General features: G+C 48.8%; 1 protein-coding gene across 4 annotated transcripts in view; it reads right to left on the bottom strand.

The window, feature by feature from the left end:
- The window catches only part of GATA4 (GATA binding protein 4), an 81,134-nt gene that overhangs the window by 34,446 nt on the left and 23,833 nt on the right, over nucleotides 1–22,855 (bottom strand). For 2 of the 4 annotated variants that reach the window (XM_059072030.2, XM_059072029.2), the window contains exons 1-2: nucleotides 19,493–19,611; nucleotides 14,856–15,960 (exon numbers count right to left, since the gene is read on the bottom strand). In XM_059072030.2, coding sequence (XP_058928013.1) covers nucleotides 14,856–15,471 — 616 coding nt within the window. In that variant the 5' untranslated portion in view covers nucleotides 15,472–15,960; nucleotides 19,493–19,611. Of the gene's footprint in view, nucleotides 1–14,855; nucleotides 15,961–19,492; nucleotides 19,612–22,855 lie in introns of those variants that run through there. The other 2 variants (XM_067040013.1, XM_067040014.1) reach the window with 1 other exon arrangement.

Here is a 22,855-nt window from a genome sequence, read left to right as displayed (position 1 = left end):
TCTCTCTCACACACACACACACACACACACACACACACACACACACACACACCTCTGTGTGTATGTATTCCCAATTTACTGCTTCAATTATGTTTGCCTCTATTCATAAAGTCCTAAACTCCTCTACCTGACTTTCAAGGTCCTCCACAACTGGCCCCACTGTGTCAACCCGGCCAGTCCCTAAAGGACGACCAGGCCGCTGGAGCACTGGGAAAAGGTCTAAGATGGTCCTCTGGGGTGGAGCTCTGCACCAAGAAGCAGGAGGTAGGGCGAACTGCCGTAAGCAACCAGCTTGTGTAGCTGCAGAGGAGCCCAAAGCCAAGAGCTGGAAACACTGCAAGGAAATCCGAAGCCAAAAGGCAAGGAATGACCAAAACAGACAGTACAGGTTTCAGTAACCGAGTGTCAAGGTTAGCGTTGGTACTGGTTTCCTCAGACTCTACGGATGTTATGGCATAAAGCAAATGAGGAATTAGGTTGGGGTTTTCGAGGATGAGATTCTTGGTGTGGATGAAAAGATTTAAAGATGGAAAGATGTAAAATGGTGCAGTTGCCATGGAAAACGGCATGGTGGTACCTCAAAACCACACACAATTACCACATGATGCAGCAATTCAACTTCTGGGTATATTCCCAAAAGAAATGAAAGCAGGGACTCGAATAGATATTGGTACACAGATGTACAAACAGCACGACTCACAATAGCCAAAAGGTAGAAGCCACCCAAGTGTCCGTGAACAGACGACTGGACAAACCAAATAAATGTGTTCTATCCGTACAATGGAATAGTATTCAGTCTTTAAAAGGAAGGAAATTCTGACACAGGCCAGTACATGGATGAACCCTGCGGACAGATGCTAAAGTGAAATAATCCAGACACAAAAGGACAAGCACTGTATGATTCCACTTACATGAGGTAACTAGAAGAGTCAAATTCCTAGAGACAGAAAAGAGAATGGTGGCTTCCAGAGGCTGAGAGGAGGAAATGGATACAGGGTTTCCCTGGGGCGGTCGGGGGGGGGGGGGGATGAAAAAGTTCTGGAGACAGATGGTGGTGACGGATGCACAGAAATGTACATGCACTTAATGCAAACTGAAATGATACTGAAAATTGTTAAAATGGTCAATTTTATGTTGTGTATATTTTACGACCGTTAAAAAAAAGGATGCATAAAGGGAAGTGAAAGCCTTTCAGTCCTAAATTTGCATTGGAAGTATCAGCATCCACACATGATGTATTTTATCTTATCTTCAGGTGGACGGGGGAAGTATTTCCTAACTCTCTATACTGAATGACTAACCCAACAGCAAAAAGCACGACTAGCAGAGCCAACTCTAAGAGTGGTGTCCAAATACCATTTCTCACTAAAAAGAGTCAGGGTTTCTTGGAGAGATAGCCAAACCCAGGTCTGGGAAGAGAAAATGCATAAGAGCTTGGAACATTTTGTAGTATGGAAAGCAGGAAAGGATCAAACCAAGATTTTGTCAAAAGAACTCAGGAGCCAATTTGGACAAGTTTCCACTGGCAAAAGATGGGACAATGCGAACATCAACCAGGATAACAAGGACATGGAATAAAACACATCATATCTGTTTAAATCCATGAGTTCTTAATGATACTAAAAAGTTTTTATTTCGCTGGTAATCTTGGATGCTAGGGAACTAATTCATTATTTTTGAACATTGAAAAGTGAAGTGAAAGAAGCAAGCATTTATCCTGCCTTTCCTATACAAACTGTATCTCAGGGTAACCAAATATTTGATAAACTAAAAAAAAAAATTTTTTTACTGTTATAGACGTGTATCAGCTAATAAATGAAGAAGGAATGAGAGCATGAGAATGCGACCATTTGCAACCCCTGATGAAATAACAGATCTAGACAATGACCGTCAATGGCTGCTGAACATTACCTAGCCTATTTTTCCAATCACAGATTTACGCAAAAAACAGGGGACAGAGAGGAACATGTTAAATGAGGAGAACGCAATCAACAAAATCCAGGCTGTGGGGGCTTCCCTGGTGGCGCAGTGGTTGAGAGTCCGCCTGCCGATGCAGGGGACACGGGTTCGCGCCCAGATCCAGGAAGATCCCACATGCCGCGGAGCGGCTGGGCCCGTGAGCCATGGCCGCTGAGCCTGCGTGTCCGGAGCCTGTGCTCCGCGATGTGAGAGGCCACAACAGTGAGAGGCCCGCGTACCACAAAAAAAAAAAAAAAAAAAAAAAAAAAAATCCAGGCTGTGGGAAACCTACAGGAAAAGCCTAGTTTCTTTAGCAAACATTTCTTTAGCAAATATTCCAGGAAAAAGAAGAGAGAGTAAAAGGGGAACTATAGGTTAAAAGAAACTTAAGAGACATCAACGGAGGCAATGTATGGACCTTATTTAGATCCCAATTTGAACAAATTGTTAAAGAAAATTAGACAAATGGGAAATTTGAACACCGATTGGATATTTAATGATATTAAGGAGCGGTGGTTAACTGTATCACAGTGATACCGGTCCTGGGGCTATATTTTTTTAAAAAGTGTCCTTATATCTTTTAGAGATACAGACAGAAGTATTTAGAGATAAAAATGATAAGTTGTCTGAAACTTCCTTCAAAATAACCGAGTGTAGGGGAATGTGGGGGGCGGGGGGGGCGGGGGGATACAGATGAAATACAGCTGGCCGAGAGCTGACATTTGTTGAAGCTGGGGGATGAGCAGACACTCTCTACTTTTGCATACGTTTGAAATTTAACATATTCTTAAAAACCTGTTTAAAAGGCAGGAATTGAACTTAAAGTCTTCATCTTCACCTCTAACCCTCCTGGGAGGTAGGTGCTGTGGCATCTGGCTCTGCACACCTGCATAAACAGTATTTTCCCCTGTAATTATCTGTATTCCTATTCAGGCCACTCCTGGCCCTTTACAGCTCACCTTTACGGGCAGAATCACTGAGAAGAAGAGGGTGGGACCCTACCTCTGAGGTCAGATCAGCCACGTCCCCATCCTTCCCAGTGCAGGGAGCTGGTTTGGGAACTAGAATCAGCCTGGATTTCTGTCCTTTCTTCCACCTCAGCCTGGACACAAGCCGCCCAGCCTCACTGTGCCCTACTGCTAAAGCCCGCACAGACACACAGCTCCTCTGCAGCATCTTCACAGCGTGTGTCTCTTCCTTTCCATCAGACATCTTTCTCTAAGTGGGAACGGGTGCACAAATGCAGAGGGAAGGCGGTCATCACCTTGCAAGAGCGAGGCAAAAGCAAAACAAACAAGAGCCACTATTTTCAGCCTTTCTACACTAGAACCAAAATGCTACTTGAATCCTGCCCCTCTGCTGTCTAAGTCTTCTCTTCTCGAGGCCAAGTCCAAACTCTCTCCAAGTGCCTTGCTTGTTGCATGGCCCCCTCACCCCGCCCCCCGACACTGCAGAATAGCCAACTCAGGAGATGTCCTCAGCTTACCATGTCCTTCCTCCCATGCGGCAAACTCCCAATCATCGTTTCAGACTCCCTGTAGGAGTCCACTCCTCCAAGAAAGCCTGGTCTCTGTCGGTTTGGCATCCTAGACTCAGGTGGAACCCAGATTTACCCCGCTATAGCCCTCCATACACTCAGACTCTCACTTTTTTTTTTTTTTTTAACCTCCCCTGCCAGACTGTAAGCTCCTGGGATGCAGAGACCACCTTGTTAGTTTTCGATCTCCAAAGCCTAACGAGTGCTCAGCTCATAGGAAGCAGGAAAAAAAATATTTGTTGGCTGGTTGGCTGATGAGGCAAATGATGTGTCTGGTACTGGTGTTTGTAACAGAGCTCTACCCTCTGTGGATCTCCATGGCCTGCGGGGACCTTAGACACTGAATGGGTTTAGTTAATAACAGAAAAACAAAACCAAAGGAACCACAAACCAAGACCAACTCTGAGGTCACTTAACCCATGGTTCCCCACCATTGTTTTTACATTTTAGTAGTTAAGTATTTTATAAGAAAAAATAAAATTAGCCCATCAAACTTGAAATTTCACATATACTATTGCTTAAAATGAGGCAGGTAGCCACGGAAACCTGCTCTGCACAGACTGCATGAAGTCAAGTGGATGCCAGGCAAGCTCAGGAAGGTGACATGTTACTATGGTAGCTTTGCTGTAACAGCCAGCATGAACTATTGTCATGGGCACTGCCATCAGACCCTGGATTTTGTTTCTTTCTTTATTTATCTATTTCCACTGTGGGCCCTGAGGGATCTCAGTTCCCTGACCAGGGATTGAAACCGGGCCCACAGCAATGAAAGCGCGGAGTCCTCAACACTGGACCGCCAGGGAATTCCCAGACCCTGGGTTTTAAATACCCCTTCTCACTATTTCTGTGCCTGGCCTGATTTCTTAACCTTACCAGTGCAAATACTCAAGCTCAGAGGGGCTTCATAAGTTGTCCAAAGTCACACAGCAGGAAGATTAGAGCAGGGGACAGGATCTCAGTGCTGGACTGATACGCTTTCACCTCACTGACCTCGCCTTCTAAAAAGTGGGTTGAAAGCTACTTGCTCACATTTCTCAACAAATCAGAGCCTCACAAATCAACACATCCTGCAGCTGGTCACCTCCCTTCAAGGGGGCAACCACTTAAAACTTACAAATATGCTCTAGCCTTAAAATGGCTAAACATAACATACTATAAGATTGAAAAACTATGCTTTTACACACAACGCTCCCGTTTGATTGGCTATTTATTATTGGCAGTTCTTTCGGTCAATTTCCCAGTTTTGCTCTATTTAAGAGACCAGTCTTTAGGAGCCAGTCTGGGTCACCAATCTTATAAGAACTTTCTTCAGTGCTGAAGTAACTAAACAGTAACTTTTATGACTGTTTAAATATACAGATATACACATGTCTGTATATGCATGGTAACTAAGAAGCCAAGGATTAATGCCTAACAGTGGTTACCTTTGGATGGTAAGATTACAAATTCTGTGCATTGGTTTATATGAGTTTTTCATTTCTCCATAGTAAATATACACTGAGTTTAATAAAAGAAAAATAATTAAGTTTTACTGATACTGTTTGAAAAAAAAAAAAAACTGTTTGTTTTTCTGAAGCCATCTTTGACCTGGAAACCATTCTCTTTTTTCAAATAAGCAGTATTTTCCTATTAAGTGTACACTGTGAGAACCACATTCTTTATTTCGGGTCAAGTTAAGTTCTCTCTATATGCTAGCGAAAGGTTTTATTTGTTGTTTGTTTTCCCCCGCCTACTCAATTTTGATGGGTAACCTGTATTATTGCCTCTCTTTGCCTGGTTTGATTTATGATCTTGGAAGTCAGGTCATTCTCTGCTAGGTCGAAGAAAGAAAGAAAGAAAAAAAAAAAAAGGTTTCCCCACCTAATACCTGATAAAATATCTGAAAAGGTCATTGCAGACCTTGACAGAAACACATACAATTTCAACCCAATCTGATAAAACAGCAACTAGAAAACTTTTATCAGAAGAAAATGTAACTTGCCATTTCCCAGCTCAGTTGACTGAACTTTTTTTTTTTATCTGAAATGACAGACATCATAAGATAGGAAAAGCTGCAGATAAGAAGCCAAATTGAGTTGTCTTGAATCAGATCCGATTGTCTGCCTGGGTTCAAACTCCCACACCTGCTCTGAATGTGTCAATGAGAGTCTCTTGGCATGGTCCCGGAGGGGTTTGGAAACATTGCAAAAGTGGTGAACTTTGAGACTTCAGCGTTTATTCTGCGATTATAATTAACCTGCTCACCAGTTGCTATCGATCAATACTGAATGGAGCTGATAAAGTCTGCCTGGATTTCTAGAAGTAGAAATGGAGATTTAAACTAGGAAGGAAAAAAAGGAAATTTTAAAAAATACTTTAAGGATTTAATTCAATTTTAAGAAGCAAAACTGAATCTGTGACTGACGAATCCCAAAGCCTGGGGCGAATAATCCTCAAAACTTCCCACCATATTCTGGTGGGAACTCCTTGATTTCTCATCCTCCAAAATAAAGTCCATCTATGAGGATTCAACACAGAGCGAAACACATCCTCACGTTCATTCCACCTGCAGAGGGTGAACCACATGGCATGGCTTACCTGTCTGGATTATATTCCTCCTTTGGCAAAAAAAAAAAAAAAAAAAAAAAAAAAGATATTTAAAGACATGAAGGCAATTTGGGGGCTCCTGCAAAGTACTGAAGGCCAGAAAACCAAATTCCCTTCATTCAGATAAGAGGCTTGAATATCCTGGCTCAGTTCTGATTACAGAGTAGCAATAGATAAAACCCTAGGCCCCCTGCCAGAAACGAGAAAGCTTCCACTCATGGCTTCTGTGATCAGCTCAGACCAATTCCATGGGCTCTTCCAGCCTGGGGTTTTATCCACTGTCTTGATCCATGCCCCTATTCTCATCTCCATTAAAAAATATAATCACTGTGATTCCTCTCCTCCTTTCTCAGCTCCGACCTTCGACCTTCGGAGAAGAGGGAATACAGAGAAGATGGTTCTAGTTTCCTTAAGAAAAGGGACTTTTGAGAGAGCCAGACGGCTTTGCTCTTCTTATGCAGCCAACAGTCCCCCCAGAGTAAGAAGAATCTTCTAGTTTGGAGGGTCTGAATTCTGGGCAATCTCTCCTTGATTCTCCACACACCCAAATCAGGATGCTGAAAGGAAGCTTGTGTGAGGCAGGGATTCCTGGCATTGCAAGTTCTGCAGTATCAGAACGAGATGGAGAGACATTGGTGGGAAACAGGAAAACACAGAAGAGAAACCACACCGGGGAGAGGGAGCAGGTAGTGAGCCAAGTAAGAGCAACTCCTGAAGTTTACTTGAGTCCTTCAAACACCACGTACCTTCTGGATATGAAGAGTGGAGGGCCCTTCAGCTTGGCAAATGCCAAGTGTGGCAAACAGGGAAAAAGCATGGTCCTAGAAGTGGGACTTACCTGGGTTCTAAGCCAGAGCTGTTGTTTTTACTACCAGCAGGAATTGCGGCAGATTAATCATTCTGAGCTTCAGTTTCCTCTTCTGCAAAATGGAGATCACAATATCTAATTCTCAAGAAGGACTTAAAAGTTCCTGTTGCCTGACAACTTCCTCACTGACCCTTGAGAAAGGATCCAACTTACTTGCATATATGCACAGTACACAATACATATATATATGTATATATATGTGTGTATATATATATATATATATATATATATGCATATATGGTACAAGATATAGGTTTCTATCCCTAAAAAGTTGAAAGTTGTTAGCCGGTTGCCAAACATTAATGTACCCAAACTTGTGAACTTATTTAGTATAAATTAAAACAGGTCAGAGGTTATTCCTAGTATAACCCCACTCATATTATCTTCCCTTACCTTCTTCAGAAGGAGACACAAGAGTAGCTCTATAGTAGCCAATAAAACGTTTAAATAACCCTCCCTGGAGTGTGTTACATGAGACCATGTCGTGGGCCATCGAAGGTCAATATAACAGAGTGATACTCATTCCCAAGCCATGAGAGGGCCTTATCAACTGCACCTTATGCAGGTCAAAGAAGTCACCAGCAGACAAATACTTTCAGATGTCAAAAAGGCCCCTTCAAGATCTTAAAACAGCAGCATCCCTGGACCTGCAAGAATTGCCCACTTCTAGAGCAAGGCAATGGAAAAACCAGTGGTCCTTCCTCTTTCTTTTTTTTTTTTTTTTTTTTTTTTTTTTTTTTTTTTTTGGTATGCGGGCCTCACTGTTGTGGCCTCTCCCGTCGCGGAGCACAGGCTCCAGACGCGCAGGCTCAGCGGCCATGGCTCACGGGCCCAGCCGCTCCGCGGCATGTGGGATCTTCCCGGACCGGGACACGAACCCGTGTCCCCTGAATCGGCAGGCGGATTCTCAACCACTGCGCCACCAAGGAAGCCCCTTCCTCTTTCTTATGCAAACAGAAAGTTTGCAACCTGCTTCAGCTCTAAATTCAGTACAACTCAAAGGTCTTAAAAGGACAGGTTGAAAAGAATTGGTTAAAAGACTTACCTTGCCCCGGGAGAAGGTAATTTGGTTTTCTAACACAATCCCATCACTGTCCTAGGTTAGCGGTTTTCCATTCTGGCCCCAATATAACCTGAGGGAGAAGTGCCCACACCAGGGAAGGTCACCAGTGTATGTGCCCACGAGGGGATCTTAGGAAGTCATGTCAGTGGGGTTGAGTTCGGGGAGGGGGGTGGAATCTGACAACTGCGGATGGAGATCTGCTCCCAGAAGGCATTACTGAGAGTAGGATAAGGGTTTGTTGACCCCTCGGTAAAGGAATCTCCTGTTGGATAAGCAAAAATGAAAAGCCGAATTCAGTAAATAACAATTTATGTTTTAAAGTACTTTTCCTGTACATCCATAAACTCTAAATATAGAACTCTATTTTTTTTAAAGGCGGGAGACTTTCAGGAAGTTAATTCATGAATACTATGTCTTTTAAAAAATTTAATTGGTTTAATTTTTTTAAATTGGTAATATAGTCACATGGCTCAAAATTAAAAAGGTTCCATTTGTACACCCATGTCCACAGCAGCACTATTCACAAGTCAAGAGGAGGAAACAACTCCAGTGTCCATGACGGATGAATAAACAAAATGTAGTACACACATACAATGGAACGTTATTCAGCATTAAAAAGGAAGAAGTCATATCACAGGCTACAACACCGATGAACCTGGAGGACATTATGCTAAGTGAAATTAGGCAGTCACAAAAGAGATGAGTATGGTATGATTTCCACTTATATGAGGGATCTAAGGTAGTCACATTCATAGAGACAGATCTGAAGCAGTCAGACTGGGCTTCCCTGGTGCAGTGGCTAAGAATCCACCTGCCAGTGCAGGGGACACGGAATCGAGCCCTGTTCCGCAAAGATCCCACATGCCGCGGAGCAACTAAGCCCGTACGCCACAACTACTGAGCCTGTGCTCTAGAGCCCGCGAGCCACAACTACTGAGCCTGCACTCTAGAGCCCACGAGACACAGCTCCTGAAGCCCGTGCGCCTAGAGCCTGTGCTCCACAACAAGAGAAGCCACCGTAATGAGAAGCCCGCGCACCGCAACGAAGAGTAGCCCCTGCTGGCCGCAACTAGAGAAAAGCCCACGTGCAGCAACGAAGACCCAACGCAGCCAAAAATAAATGAATAAATAAATTTATTTTTAAAAAGTAGTAAAATAGTCAGATTCATAGAGACAGAACGGCGGTTACCAAGGGCTGGGAGAGGGTGAAGTTCGGAGTGTTGTTTAATGGGTATAGACTTTCAGTTTTGCAAGACAAAAAAATTCTGAAAATCTGTTTCACAAGAATGTAAACAACAACTTAACACTACTGAACTGTACACTTAAAAATGGTTAAGGCAGTAAAAACAAAACAAAGTAAATCTTAACTTTAACCTCCCTGTATTTTAAATGTATTTTCTTGTTATTTAATGGATTAATAAACAAGCACAGAAAGGACAATGAAAAATGGTTAAGGTGGTTAAAAATTCAAAAAGTTCCAAGGCACAGATGGTGAAAGTCCTTTTCTCACCCTTTCCCCTCACCTCTCCAGTTATTCCCGACGGGCAATCAATGCTACAGATTCCTTGTGAATATTTCCAGAAAGAAATTAAATATTTCCAAATGCATATAATCTTTTCTTCTCTTTTTTTACACAAATTCAGTGCTACACACACATCCTGCACTTATAAATGTCTTGAAGAGGATACCATACCATTACATAATGAACTTCCTAATTTTTTATGCTGGCAAAATATATCATATTGTTTGTATGCACCATGTGAATACAAACAGTCCCCTAATAATGTGCATATAGATTATTTACAATTTTGGTTGGAATAATTATTTCCAACGACCCATCAGTGCTGCAACTAACATGTACCCATAGAATATATTCTATATTTGTAGAATAAATTCCTAGAAGTTAAATTTCTAGGTCAAGGGTATCAACTCTGTAATTTGTCAGATATCACAAAGGGCTCTCCATAAAGGTTGTACCAATTTACACTCCCATCCACAGGTATCAGAGTTCCTGTTTCCCCACACCTCCAAGTATGTTTGTTTTCTTAGCTCGGTTAAGTAAAAAAAAAAAAAAAAAAAAAAAAAATAGGGAGGGATACTGAAGAAAGTGTTATCTAAAGCTGTCTCCTGTGCATCATTTCACCTGAGCACTTAGAAAGTACCTAACAAATGTGGCTTGACCTTTCAATGGGACACCCCTGGGCAGGTGACAGATCTCACTAGAAGCAGTGACATATCCCTGGCTACGCCCCCCCCTCCCCAGCCACACACACACTTTCCCCATTTAAATGGTTCTCAGGGCAACACCACAGACCAGAACCAGCTCTGACGGACCTTCTCAGGGTGGTAGCGTAAAGTTAAACAACTTTGGTTTCTCAAAGACTGACAGACGAATCGTTCTCTAGCCAAACAAGCTACCTACGACGAGTTGATCTCACAAAGTTCCCTACATAAATGCGCTGGCTCTGAAAGCAAGTGGCTTAATTGATAAGCAGTCCCCAAAAGATCCAGAGAACACTTCAGAGTTTTCCACCAACCTATACCATAAACAAACTCTTAGAATACCGTGAACGAGACAAGGCTTTCAAAGAAACCATTTGGCTAACACTGAGTGATATACATGCATTTCGTTGTGTTGTTATTTTTTTTTAATCAACTCTTAAAATGATTCAAAATTGTTGCACTCCTTTGAAAATATAACTGCTTGTTCTTCTATTACACAAAAGAATTGTTATTCTATCATAAACTATATTTTCATAGCTTTTCCAGTAACATCTACCACAATGTTATTTTCTTTAAGGCATATCCTCATATAATTTCCAGTTTCCTTTTCAGCCTTAAGTATTTACAAGCATTAATTGGTACAAAAATCAACTTTATTGTGGTGTAATGTACACACAATAAAACACTCCTATTTTAACAGTATACGTCCATGAATTCTGACAAATGGATATGCCTACGTTAACAACCTGATCAGGATCTCTAAAAGGAGACAGCTATATCATCCCGCCACAGCTAACTCACAGGCACACCAACGCAGATCCGAGCCCTTGAGATGCAAGAGTCCCCAGCACAGCTCCACTGGCAGATGGCCACGCGGTGTCTCCTTAAGCACTTTCAGGGCCCAGGGGTTCATGAACAAGACAAGCAATAGCCCACATTCCATTTCAACAACTACAATCCCGTGTGCAAAAGTGTTCTTCTCAAACCTAGTATCTGCTCACCTAGAGCAACACAAAGTTAAAAGGACATAGACTTTTGCCTTTTAGATATTTATACACAGACACTCTCTCCCTCTCTTACCCACCCTGAGACTTCTCCAACGGAAACTGCTCCAGTGGTTTCCCAAGCCTTCAGGAACCCTCTCCCATCCAGCTCACTCCTCCCCAGAGCCCTCGGTGGGTCCCTTCAGCAGCCGTGGTGTGTGGTTTGACCTGGGCGGAGGACTGCAGCAACTCCCTCCTGGATCTCCACTGAAATATCTGCTCAGTGCCCAACATGTGCCAGGCACTTACACATGAGTGACACTCTGTACCTGGTCTCAGTAAGGTCACATAATTCCATCAGTGCAGCCTAATTCCTGAATTCAATGGTTGTGTCAGGGCTCATATTGAACTTGGAATGAATCAAAGTTTATATACATGGCAGTCAAGGCAGAGTCATTCCGTCCACCCTAAGTCCAGAGCTCTACAGAGGCCCCTGTTTGCTTTTATTACTTTGCTTTTTGCCTTATTCCAATAACCAACAAAAGAACTCTGGCAAGATATGAACTATTGTTAATACTAACATTTAATACTTCATAGAGAAATGAAGGTGGTCTCTTCTTTCCCCTCTTTGAAATTAAAAACAGTTTCTGAGTGAAGAATGAATTAATCTATGTGGTTTCACCTATGGTGAGAAATACATCGTTTAAACAAAGCCAAGCTGGGTTCTATTATTTCATGGTACCAGAGAGTGTGACAGTAAATGAGGACATGCATTTTCTTTCTTTCTTTCTTTTCTTTTTTTCTTTCCAAATTGCAGGTACTTTTCCTGACAAACTTCTATCTACCCTTCAACACCAAGGGCAGATGGCACCACTTAGGTGAAGACTTCCAGATTCCTAGACAGAGGGAGGTACACCTCTGTCTTCTCTACTCTGCTCTCAGCTCATGGCCATAGCCCATTTCTGGGTCACTCACCTGCCTTCATGTCTGTTTAGGGTGACCAACTATCCCCATTTGTTGGGGGCCTGTCCTAAGTTTAGCACTAAAAATCCCCAATCCTAAAGAGCCCTCAGTCTTGAGAAAAATCAGAAAAATTGGTCACTCTGCATGATAGTGACTATTTACTCAATCAGCCATCATTTATGTGCCAAAGCCAAGAACTTCACAAACGTTACCTTATTTTCCTAATTTAAAACAACACTAAAAGTAGTTACAACCAACCCATTTTACAGGAGAAGAGACTGAGAGAGGTAAGGACTTTGCCCGAGATCACAGGGGCACCCGAAATTGAATCTAGGTTTGCCTTTGGCATACCTCACCCTGTACTGCCATCTTAGGACCCGGTGGCAACCCCACACAGCAAGCTCTCAATAAACACCACGGACTCAGTAATCACTTATCATCATCCTTGTATCATTCAGCGTCAGGTCACATGTCAGTGATGGTCCTCGATAAAGCTACCAGGCCTTAACAGGAGGGTCCATGTGATAGGCGGAACATATAAAAAGCACATGTACATATGCTGCTTTTAACTGGCTTTTATGCAAGTGTCACCTGCAGAACATGCTGGAGGTGTGAATGCCAACAAATTCAACATGCCTCCTGTCCCCCCACATAGGTAACGTGGAACCCTTCATCACCTGACCACTTAAACACTTGGCTGTGTACAGAAGAGAAAATCCAACTGCTTGGCCAGACCCCAGGGCTGTCTTCAGGTGGGACTTCCTGAAGTAGTGGGACAGAGCTCGGCGCACCCGGAAGTCAGGCCACACTTGTCAGCAAGGGGGCCCTCCTTAAAGGTCCTCTTGCCATCTGTTGACACTGGAGTGTGGGAAACATTACTACTTCAGCACCCTCCTGGTATGGGTTACATTTGAGAATCTAAATACTCACTGTGTGCACTCCTCAGACAGTACCTTTTTTTCTTTTTTACATTGTTGTGCCTGTAACTCTCAGGACCACAAAGAATCCCCCCCACCTTTGGGTGTCAGACGTCTCTTTTTGCCCTAACCAGGCACCAAATTCTCAGTCCAGGATCACAAGGGTTAGGAAGCAACCTCCCCACCCCACCCTCAAGTTCGAAGAAGTGAAACTGTGCGACCATTCCTCCCCATTTTAAAATAGGAGTTCTAGAGGTAGTTCTAAGAACGCGGGGCCTGAGGGGCCCACGCCCAGCACGCCCACCTCGAGCTGCCATTGTATGGAGATGCTGCCCAGCTATCTCTCCAGGTCCTCCGAGAGTCTCCGGAGCCTGGAGAGGGGCGGGCCCTCCTCTCTGGGGGTGCCGTCTGGCTCCCCCGTGACGGGGAGGGGGAAACTGGGAGCCGCAGCTCCAAGCCCCGGCGCCACATCCACGGGTAATCAGTTTACCTGAGATGTGTATTTGGGCGGACACCCCTGGGGATATTCCCCAGGCCACCCAGGGTCTGAGGATAAATGAAAAGCTCTTCAAAGCCTGGACCCTTCTCGGAGCCAGCCCAAGACTGGAAACCTGGGAGGAACAGGCTTTACTCTTCAAAGTGAGAACAAATGCGAGAGGATTTAGCACTTAGTAGGTAGTCAATAAATGTTAACTTTGTTGCTCAAGTCTGGGCTTCCCCTCCCCTACAAGAGTCGTCTCCATCCAAGCCGGATCCCGTCCCTTCCTGAAATTCCACAGGACCAGAGGTCATTTGCATTTTGAACTAGAGTTGCCACTTCCTTTCTCTCTCAGCCTGAAGCGCCCCGAAGCCCTTCCTCGGACTTCATTTTGTTCATCTGTAAATGCGAGCAAGGGGCACACGTTTGACGTCCTTCCCAAGTCTGACATTCAAATAAGCTACAAACCTGTGCCCATTACGATTGTAATTTCTAACCCCAGCCCTCGGGACCGGACGAGGCTGAACACTTGGACCTGCGGCAAAGTCTCCACTTCAGTCGGGCGTTGTAAGGCTGCGCCTCTGGGCTTCCCGCGTTCCCAAACACCGACCTGGGGTGCGCTTCCCAACGCAGCCCTGGGCACCTATGCCCCGCCGACCAGCGCACGGTCACAACACGCTGTGGCCCCGAGGCACCCACCTGGCACTGATCCCAGTTCAGCCTATCTCCATTGCTAGGGTCCCTCATGTGCTCCCGGTGTGAACTCCCCGACAGGAAAATCTTCTGCCACCCCGAGGGATCCTCCAACTGGCCCGCCAAATGGCCCAGAAGATCTTGGGCCCAAGCCATGTAATCGGAAACCTGCGGAGGACGCTGTGCATCGGCCGAGAGGGAGTGGGCGCAGAGACCCGGGGCGCCCGGCGGCCTCCGCAGCCACCTACAGACGGGCGCTGCCCGGGCGCACGTAGACCCGGACACACCCGACGCCCGGGGCCACCCTGCAGTCGTCTCTCCCTTTCAGAAAAGGATCTGGAGGGCAGGCCCGCCCTCACTAAACAGAATCTGGGTTCCGTGGGGCTGTGACCTTCACCGCCACTACCGGCCGCCCCGGCCCGCCAGGTTCTGTCTCCCAGTTTGCTTTCCTTGGAAACTCACGTATACCCTCTACCCCCCGCCCCCGCCCCCTTATACCTGTGAGAAATTAAATGTCCCAAACATGGCTCAGGACTACCTCCGTCCCGGCCCCGGACCGCCCGGGGACGCGCGCTCAGCACTCACCGAGATTGGGGTGTCGGGCCGCAGGGTTGGCCCGGCCGGGCAGGCTGTGCAGAACCGGGCTGTCGAACGGGCCGGCGGAGGCGGCGGCGGCCGCGGCCCAGGACGCGCCCACGTCGGCCATGTAGGCGGGGTAGGGGCTGGAGTAGGAGCCCGCGAAGCCAGCTCGCCCGTACTGCTCGCGGCCTGCCAGGCCGGCGCCCGCCGCCCCGCCGCCACTGCTGTAGGCCGCGGCTTCCCGGGCTGCAGCGGCGGCGGCGGCGGCGGCCAGGGACCCGGTGGTGCCCGGGAAGGAGAAGCGCGGCGACACGGGCGGCGGGGTGTAGGCGGCCCCCTCGGCCCCCGCCTGGCTCCAGCCCGGGCTGCCCTGCTGGGTCCCGGGACCTGCGCCCGACGGCGCGGCCCCTGAGCTGCCGCCTGAGGCGGCCCCGGACACGGTGCCCCCGCCTCCGCCCTGGAGGTAGGACAGGCCGAGCACGGACGAGGGCACCCGCGGCGTGGGCACGTAGACCGGCGAGGACGCGGCGCCCGCGCCGTGCATGAAGGCGCCCGGGCCGCCCGCCTCGTAGGGCCCCGGAGGGGGACCGTGGTTGGCGGCCATGGCCAGGCTCTGGTACATCGCCCCGCGCGCTCGTAGCGTCCGAGTCCTCGGGACAAGGAGCAGTGCGGGGAGAGAAAATAATAATACAAAAATAAAAAAGACGAATAATGTACAAGTGAGGGGCTGTCACAAAAATGAAGATCAAAAGTCAAACGTTAAAAAAAAAAAAAAACCACACGAATCCTTCAAAAATATATACGTATTAAATCCATCATTGAGCCAAAGACTCTAGGCTCTGGTTTACTCAGGAAAATCCCAAACTGAATTTGCGGTTGTTCCCGGAGGTGGTGGAGGAGGGGCCGAATCCACTGCAGGGACTGGAGGTCGCGAAGACGCGGGGTAGCGCCCCGGGCGCGGGCACGGGGCTCCAGCCGGGGTCACGCGGCCTGGCCTGTCGCGGCGCGCACCGCCGTCTTCAGGACACCACCGCCTGCGGTGCAGGGTGCGGGAGGCTGGTTCCAAGGCCGAGGGCCGGGCTGGCTCCTTTCCTCCGAGATGCAGCCGCGTCTAAAGAGGGAATGACAAGGAGGGAAATAAGTTATCCAGAGCTTTCAGAGCCCATTTCCCCTAAGCTTGGTTGCTTCTACGGCCCTGCAAACAAAATCGCCACTCTCGGGGGGCCCAGCTTCGGAGGCCACCCGGCTCCGCGGGAAGCTATTCTGCAGAGGCCGCGGGGTCCGGCAGCGGAGGGAAGCCTCGAGGAGGGGCGATTTAGAGACCCGGGGCTTCCCAGTTATTGGACATGAAATTACTGGTTAGGATCACGCTCATTTTTTTTTTTTTTGTATTGCTTGTCAGACAGGACTTAAATTTTACCTTATTTCTAGCATATTCTCGTCACAATAGTTTAAAAGTCCAAGGGTTTCCAGTTTCCGCGCAGAACCTAGACCTAAGAAATCTCGCCCCATCTCCTCTGTCTCCCCATCTATCCCCAACTGATCCTGGCCATGAAGAACTTTAGATTGCCCATGGAAGACAAGGACAAACTTTATGAAAACCAGCAGCCTAAGAAATTTTTGTTTGCAATCTTCTTTTGTTTTTTTAACTAGAGGCAGAGTCTAAATATTTATAAGTGAGCACAGTGTCTGCTAAATCTCGGTGAAAAAGTTTGTGGAATCTCATCCATATGCTATATCACGTGGACATCAAATCAGACAAGATACACGTTTCTTGCAAATAATTTTATTTTGGAGATTTTGCAGACTGGATATTAAGAAAAGTAAGAGGAATGTACAAAGTCACTTTACAGAACTACAGTACTCACTGAACCATTCCAATTCATCGAATGGGTTTTTCATATGGAATCACTGATCCACCCACATATGGAATCAGAACACCAATGAGACTGCTTGGGGGAAAGAAGAGTTTGTAGGACTTGATTATATCCTTGTATCCTGTGTTTTGATTTCACCAGGCAATTTTTCTGATAAAACTAAGTGCTCCACGGTTCTGAAGCACCTGCTTAGTTCCAGGTCATTTTCTCCACAATTCCACTAAGTAAAAGTGTCTCTCCTAATTTTACAAAAAGAAGGGACTGAAGCATCGAAAAGTTTTGAAACTCCTTTGAGATCAAAGTACAATTAAAGGGGGTAGGGGACAGGATCTGTAGAACTCCAGGGGTTTAAGGCTGTCCAGTCCATGCCCACTTTTCTCCTTAGGAGAGGCAGCTACCCTTAACATTTTTTTTTAATTGCAGTAGTAGACTTACAGATATATTAACTGAACTATGTACTAAATCCAGGCTCTGCCACTTACTGAATGAATGACTGCAGACACATTTACTTAAGCTTTCTGTGTCTCAGTTTCCTCATTTTCAAAAATTCAAATATTAAAGGTAACTATCTTGTATGGTCATCGTGAGGATTATAAATTAATATATGGAAAGCACTTATAACAGAGCCTTATAAAACTTTTATAACAGGCACAAAGAAAATTCTATACAATTGACTATTATTTTTACTACAATGTATCATGAGAAAATGCTTCAGACGTATTATGTACTATAATAAATGGTCATCTTTATCCTTGTAAAAAAATTCTGGAAAAGGAATGTCTAACACATACTATATAATGCTTTTAACCATTTTTGCAACATCACTAATAATAATGTTACAGCACAGTATTATACAGTCATATGTTAACTCCTAAGTGGTTTATTATTTGCTTTCAAAACTATACAATACGTTATTGGTTTGGGGAACATTTCCTTCCAATAAGAAGTTTAGTTGGAGGATGTATATTTAAAAATTTGACCTGAAATCACCAACTTTCCCCTTTGAAAATGAAGGCAAAAAATTAATAGCTATAGGAATCTCTGGGCTTCGGTAAGTAAACACATAGGTTAACCTTAATAAAATATTTGGTATTTGATTTTAAAATCAAATAGTTGACCTATTTCATTGTATTTTCTGGAATACTCCTGCAGTTCTAAAACAAATGTCTTAAGTTTCTTTTCTCAGATAGCTGCAGGAAAGGAAGATTTATAATTTTGTAATCCAACTTCCAATATACATACAGATGCTAACTTAAGCTTTAAAATGGAAACGCTGAAAATGCCATAAATCTAACATCTGTCTTTATTACATTCTCTGCCTTTTTAAATGGCTGATACATTACCTCAGAGTTGGATTACTGAACAATAGGAGGGGGAGAAAATACCGCTCTATACCTTTCTGTTAAGACAAGAAATGAACTACTCCCTTTAAAAGACTCTTGCTTGTTTCTGTAACTGAGCCTTCTCGCAGGCCATCCCGGGAGGGAGCTGAACGAGCTCCTGGGAGAGGTCTGGCCTTGCTGTGGGGATCCGGGCTTGTGCCCCAGTTTTCCCTCTCCTGCGGACCACCCATCCCAGTTCACCCAAAATTCACAGGCCCGACAGGAAAGCTTTCTTCCTTGCTGAGTGAGCTCAGAGCCCTCTTCTGATCTATTTCTGAGAGCCGAGAGGATCGAGAGCGTCCTAACGTTCCCGTGCATTTACAGGTCGCTCCGGCTCCTTCGGTTCAGCTGGCGCCTTCGCCCTCGGCCTGCTACGCAGAAAACTGTCACACCCCAACGCACACCCGAGCCGGCAATAACGGACCTGGTCGCTGCGGGGGACGTGGAGATCCAGAAGCGGAGGGGGAGTATCACCCCCCCGTCACCCCAATAAAACCTTTCTCCCTTTAAAAGCCTGAAACCTGCTCTTGGCTGCAGTTCCTTTTCTGAGAAACACAGGAAATCCTTCCCCGAGGCGCTTTCCCAACCTTCCCGGCAGCGCTGGCCCCGACTCCCACCGGCCCTGGGGCCCTCACCACCCTGTTCCCCCAACCGCAAGGCCCCTCATTCTTTCAACCTAGTGGCAGTTTACCACCTGGGCATCCTCCTCTCCCCTGGGTGACCCCCCCAGCCCAAAGGCAAGAGACATAATTTCGTGGACCGGGGTAGCTAGCTGTGGCCAGCCGAACCCTGCTCTCCACCGGGTTCCCGCCCTCAGCTAATGCCACCCAGAAGCAGTGTGGGTTTAGTCCCCTGGACCCCAGAGAGCAAGACTGGGAGGCATAAAAAGTGCGGGCGCTCAGCAGCCATTCCCGACTTCGGAGCGCCTCCCCGGGGCCCGAGGCCCAGCTGCGCCCCCGCCCACCGCCTCTCTGTCACCCACGGGCGACACTCCTCCGTCCGACTCCCTCCGTGTTCGAGCCGCCGTGCGGCCTGTCCAGGGTAGTCGGTCAGGGGGATTTCTCGCGGGCACCATCGCCACCCAGGCCCAGGCCTGCGAGATGCAAACAAGGGCTGGGAAATCTGGGCGCGGGGGTGGGGATTAAACACGTTCAAGTTCACACAAAAAGAACCCTGAAGCACTTCGAGTATCCCTGTCCGCTTTCCCCCCAAATCTTCTGCTTTAAAGAAGCTGCTAAGCCAAAGCAGAGCCGGCTTTGGGCAGGGTTACGGAGCGGGGTATGACCAACGTCTCCCTTCCATCCGCTGGTTACCTCTCTACTCCCAAGCAAACAAGAGCGGAGGAGACGGGAAAGAGCAAGGAGAGGCGCGGGAGAAGCCGTACCTGCCGCGGCTCGAGCTTCCTGGAGGCCGGCGCGCGCACCCCTGGGCGCCGCGGGAGTTTCGGCGGTGGCGGAGCTCTCGCAGCCTCCCTGCCGGCCGCCTCGGAGTCCCCCAGCTCGCGGCGCGGATCCCCTCGTCCCTGCGCTCCCACTCGCCGGCGCTGACTGGCCCGCGGGAGTCACGTGCAAGGACAGGGGGCGGGGGTGCGCCGCGGCGGGCTGCACCTCCGCTGGGCGCCGGGCTGCGGGGCTGTTCAAAAAACTCCCCTAAGCAAGGCAAAGTCCAGGCGCAGGGATCTCCTCGGAAGACGCCAAAGTGCGACCGCCGGGGCGCGCGGGCTTCACCCCCTGCCCTGCCTGAGGTCGATTCGGTTTGCGGTTTTGCCCAGGGTCAGCTTTATTAATGAGTCGTCTCTCTCCCACCTCCTCCCCTGCCTTCCACCTCCTCCCTCCTCCCCACGCTTCCTGGTGGTCCGGTTCCAGCCGCGGCCCCGGACGCGGGGGGCGAGGGGCGGGGCTGATAGAGGGGAAGGTGACCTCTTGGGCGCGACCCCGGCTCGGGTGTGGGGCCCTGGGTCACCGGGGGTGCCCGGCTGGTTGCAGGGCTCCGGGTGATACTGGGTGGTGGGATTCTCCTAGCCCCAGATTCCGGGGAGGAGGAAGAGACACCAAACTTGAGATTGCCCCCCTCAATCAGAGCGCGGACACCCAAGCCTCCCCTTCACCTTCGCGGTAGCCCGGGGAGTCGGCCAGGCTCCTGCGCTCAGTTTTCTGTGCATGCAGATAAAAGTGCACGCTTTCAGGGAGAAGCTTCCCAGCCCCTGCGGCCTCCTCCCTTCAGATCTTTGCGTTTTCTCTGCTGCCTGCGGCGGCGCCGCAGCTCCAATCCAAAGGACTTAGCAGGGACTTGGTGAGCTCGGCAGTCCAGCGGGGTTTCTCGGCCGAGAGGACTCTTCCAGCGGCCTCAGACCCCCTCCCTAGAGCGGGGGCGGGGAGGGTGGCAGGCCTGAGTTTGGAGTCGGCGTCAGTGCCTAGAGGCCCCAGCTCAGCGGGGCTGCGAGCCGGAGAGTCCCTCAGACAGGTCTAAAGGTTAATAGAGCAATCACAGGGCCCTATTACCGCGTAAAAATAACCCATCGATTACCGCAGCCTTCAGCTCCAGATAACAGCCGGCCGGTGGCTCTCAAGCTTTCGGTTAAACTTCCCCCCCACCCCCCATAAGGGCGCGTTTCTCTCCCTTGCGCACGTTTCTCATACCAGATTGAAGGGGTCGGGAGGGGGCCGGGATACCACCCTGAAAGAAACCTGTGCGCCTCCGAAGTAAGGGTACGGGCGAGACCCGCTTCCGCAGTCTGTAATCGGTCGTGGATTCCCGGCCTGCGCGAGGGCAATCCGGGCGCTGAGGCCGAGGCTAGGACGCGGGGCTGATTGGAAGGAAACCCCCCAAAGGGATCGTGGCCAACTCGTGGGGATTCTCAGGAAAATCCCGGAGGAAGGACTGAGCGCGGCTGCGCGGGGAATTCTCTTCCCTGCGCTGAAGGTGCGGAGGTTCAGAGGGGCTCAGGCCGAAGAGAGAAAACTGAGGCGCCCGGCAGAGCGGCGGAAGGGCTGAGCGCCCGCTGGACTCACCGACGCCGCTCCCAGGGCCGCTGCCCGCCTGGGCCCCTTCGCGCCCGGGAAGCTGAGGGTGGCGTGCTTAGGGGTCCCTTCTCCAGCTTCCTCCAGCTCCTCGCCAGCGCCTTGCAGAATTTGGGGCTGCAGATCCCAGGCCTGGGAACTTAAGAGGGAGGGGGTCCTGGGGATCCCCGAGGCTGGACCTGGGGAAAGGCGGTTTCGCGGGGACACTCCGACCGGCGCACTTTCAGATGCAGCCGAGAAGGGCGCGCGACCCCTGTGCTCTTTGAAACGGGTCCTCCCTCCCCCTGGGGTGAGCGAGAGAGCCACGAAGGCAAAGGCCTGCGCCAGGGGCCTACGAGGGCTTTCTGAGGAGTTGCAAGGCTGAGCTCGGTGGAGCAGGAAGCTGCCCCGGCATCTCTGTTCTCCCTGGGAATTTGTGGCTCCAGCGATGCCCCACGTCTCAGAGCTGCCTCCCGCGCGCGACCCCCAGAGGGCGAAAAGGGCTGAACCTGGACACTGGGCCTTGGGACTTAGCATCTGGCGAAGCGGCCATCTGAGCGCCCTCCTCAAAGCCAAGGGCGAGGGCCGCTCCCACGCGGGCTGCTACCTTTGTAGTGCCGGGTCGGCCGCGGCGCCAGAGCGCGTGTGCTGAGGGTCGCAGTAGCTGGGTGACCAGCGGCCAGCCTCGCCCCACTCCCCCCCCACCAGCCTCCCGTACAGTGGTGAGGGCAAATAGCAGGCCCTGCTCTGTGTGGCTGTTGTGAGACCCCTGATGGAAGAGACTGCTCTTTCTAAGCGCTTCCTTTCGAGGAACCCCGGATTCACCAGGGGGGCGCTCTCGGCCAGGCCTGCGACAGAGCTCCTTTACCACTACCACCGACACACCCCAGCCCCCCAGCCCCTTCCGCGCTCTCCTGGTGGGCTGAAGCCTGGGAGCCCGTCAGAGATTCCTTGCTTCTAGGAAGACGCCTGGAACCGAGAATTTTGTGTCTATGTTTTCCCCTCCCTTTGGGCCCAGCGCCCCAACTTTCTCCCCAGAGGGCTCAGCTCAAGGACGGTCCCGAGGGTGGCTGGCGAGCGGCCCGTTCTTTTAGGGTGTTTCGTTTTCCTTCGCTCCCTGCCTCCTTCCTTCGCTCACCCCCTCCCTCCCTTGGGCGAGGCGGGAGCCGCCGCGGCCGCCGCGCCGTTGCCAGGAGCAGAGAGCATTTCAAGGCCTCGCTGGCCCGCCGGCTGGAGGAGGTTTATCGGCTGCCTCTAAATTCCCAGGCTTCTCCCAAGCTCGGGAGGCCGCTGGGAATGGAGCTGGGGGTGTGTGTGCGTGTGGTGTGCTCTGAGGTTCGGACTCCTGGCTATTTTTAAGGAGATGTCTCTGGGCTGGGCTGGGATATGGCCCAACCCCATTCATGCCCTCTTTCCACTTTTCTTTCCCATAATCTACAAGGAAAATGTAATACTGTGAAAGTCTTTGACCTCTTTTTTTACTAAGGGCCTGGGTCTAATGAAGAGTCAAGTCGTGAAATTTAGACAAATAAGAATTACTAAGATGTGCTATTCGATTAAAAAAAATCTCTCCAGGACACAAGAATAAGTTGCCGGGGTTTTTTTGCTCCATTAAGGCCTCTGGGACTTGAGCCGGTCCATACCTTAGAGACGTATTTGTAGGCAGGACATGGAGTACAGAGGAATTGGAACTCTAGTTCCCTGAAAAAAAGTTAATAAACAGTGGACGATGGGATTCACAGCGACAA

This window comes from Kogia breviceps, chromosome 8, assembly GCF_026419965.1.
Source record: "Kogia breviceps isolate mKogBre1 chromosome 8, mKogBre1 haplotype 1, whole genome shotgun sequence".
Classification (NCBI taxonomy): Eukaryota; Metazoa; Chordata; class Mammalia; order Artiodactyla; family Physeteridae; genus Kogia; species Kogia breviceps.
The sequence above is the reverse complement of the archived record's forward strand: the minus strand, read 5'-3'. Positions and strand labels throughout refer to the sequence as shown.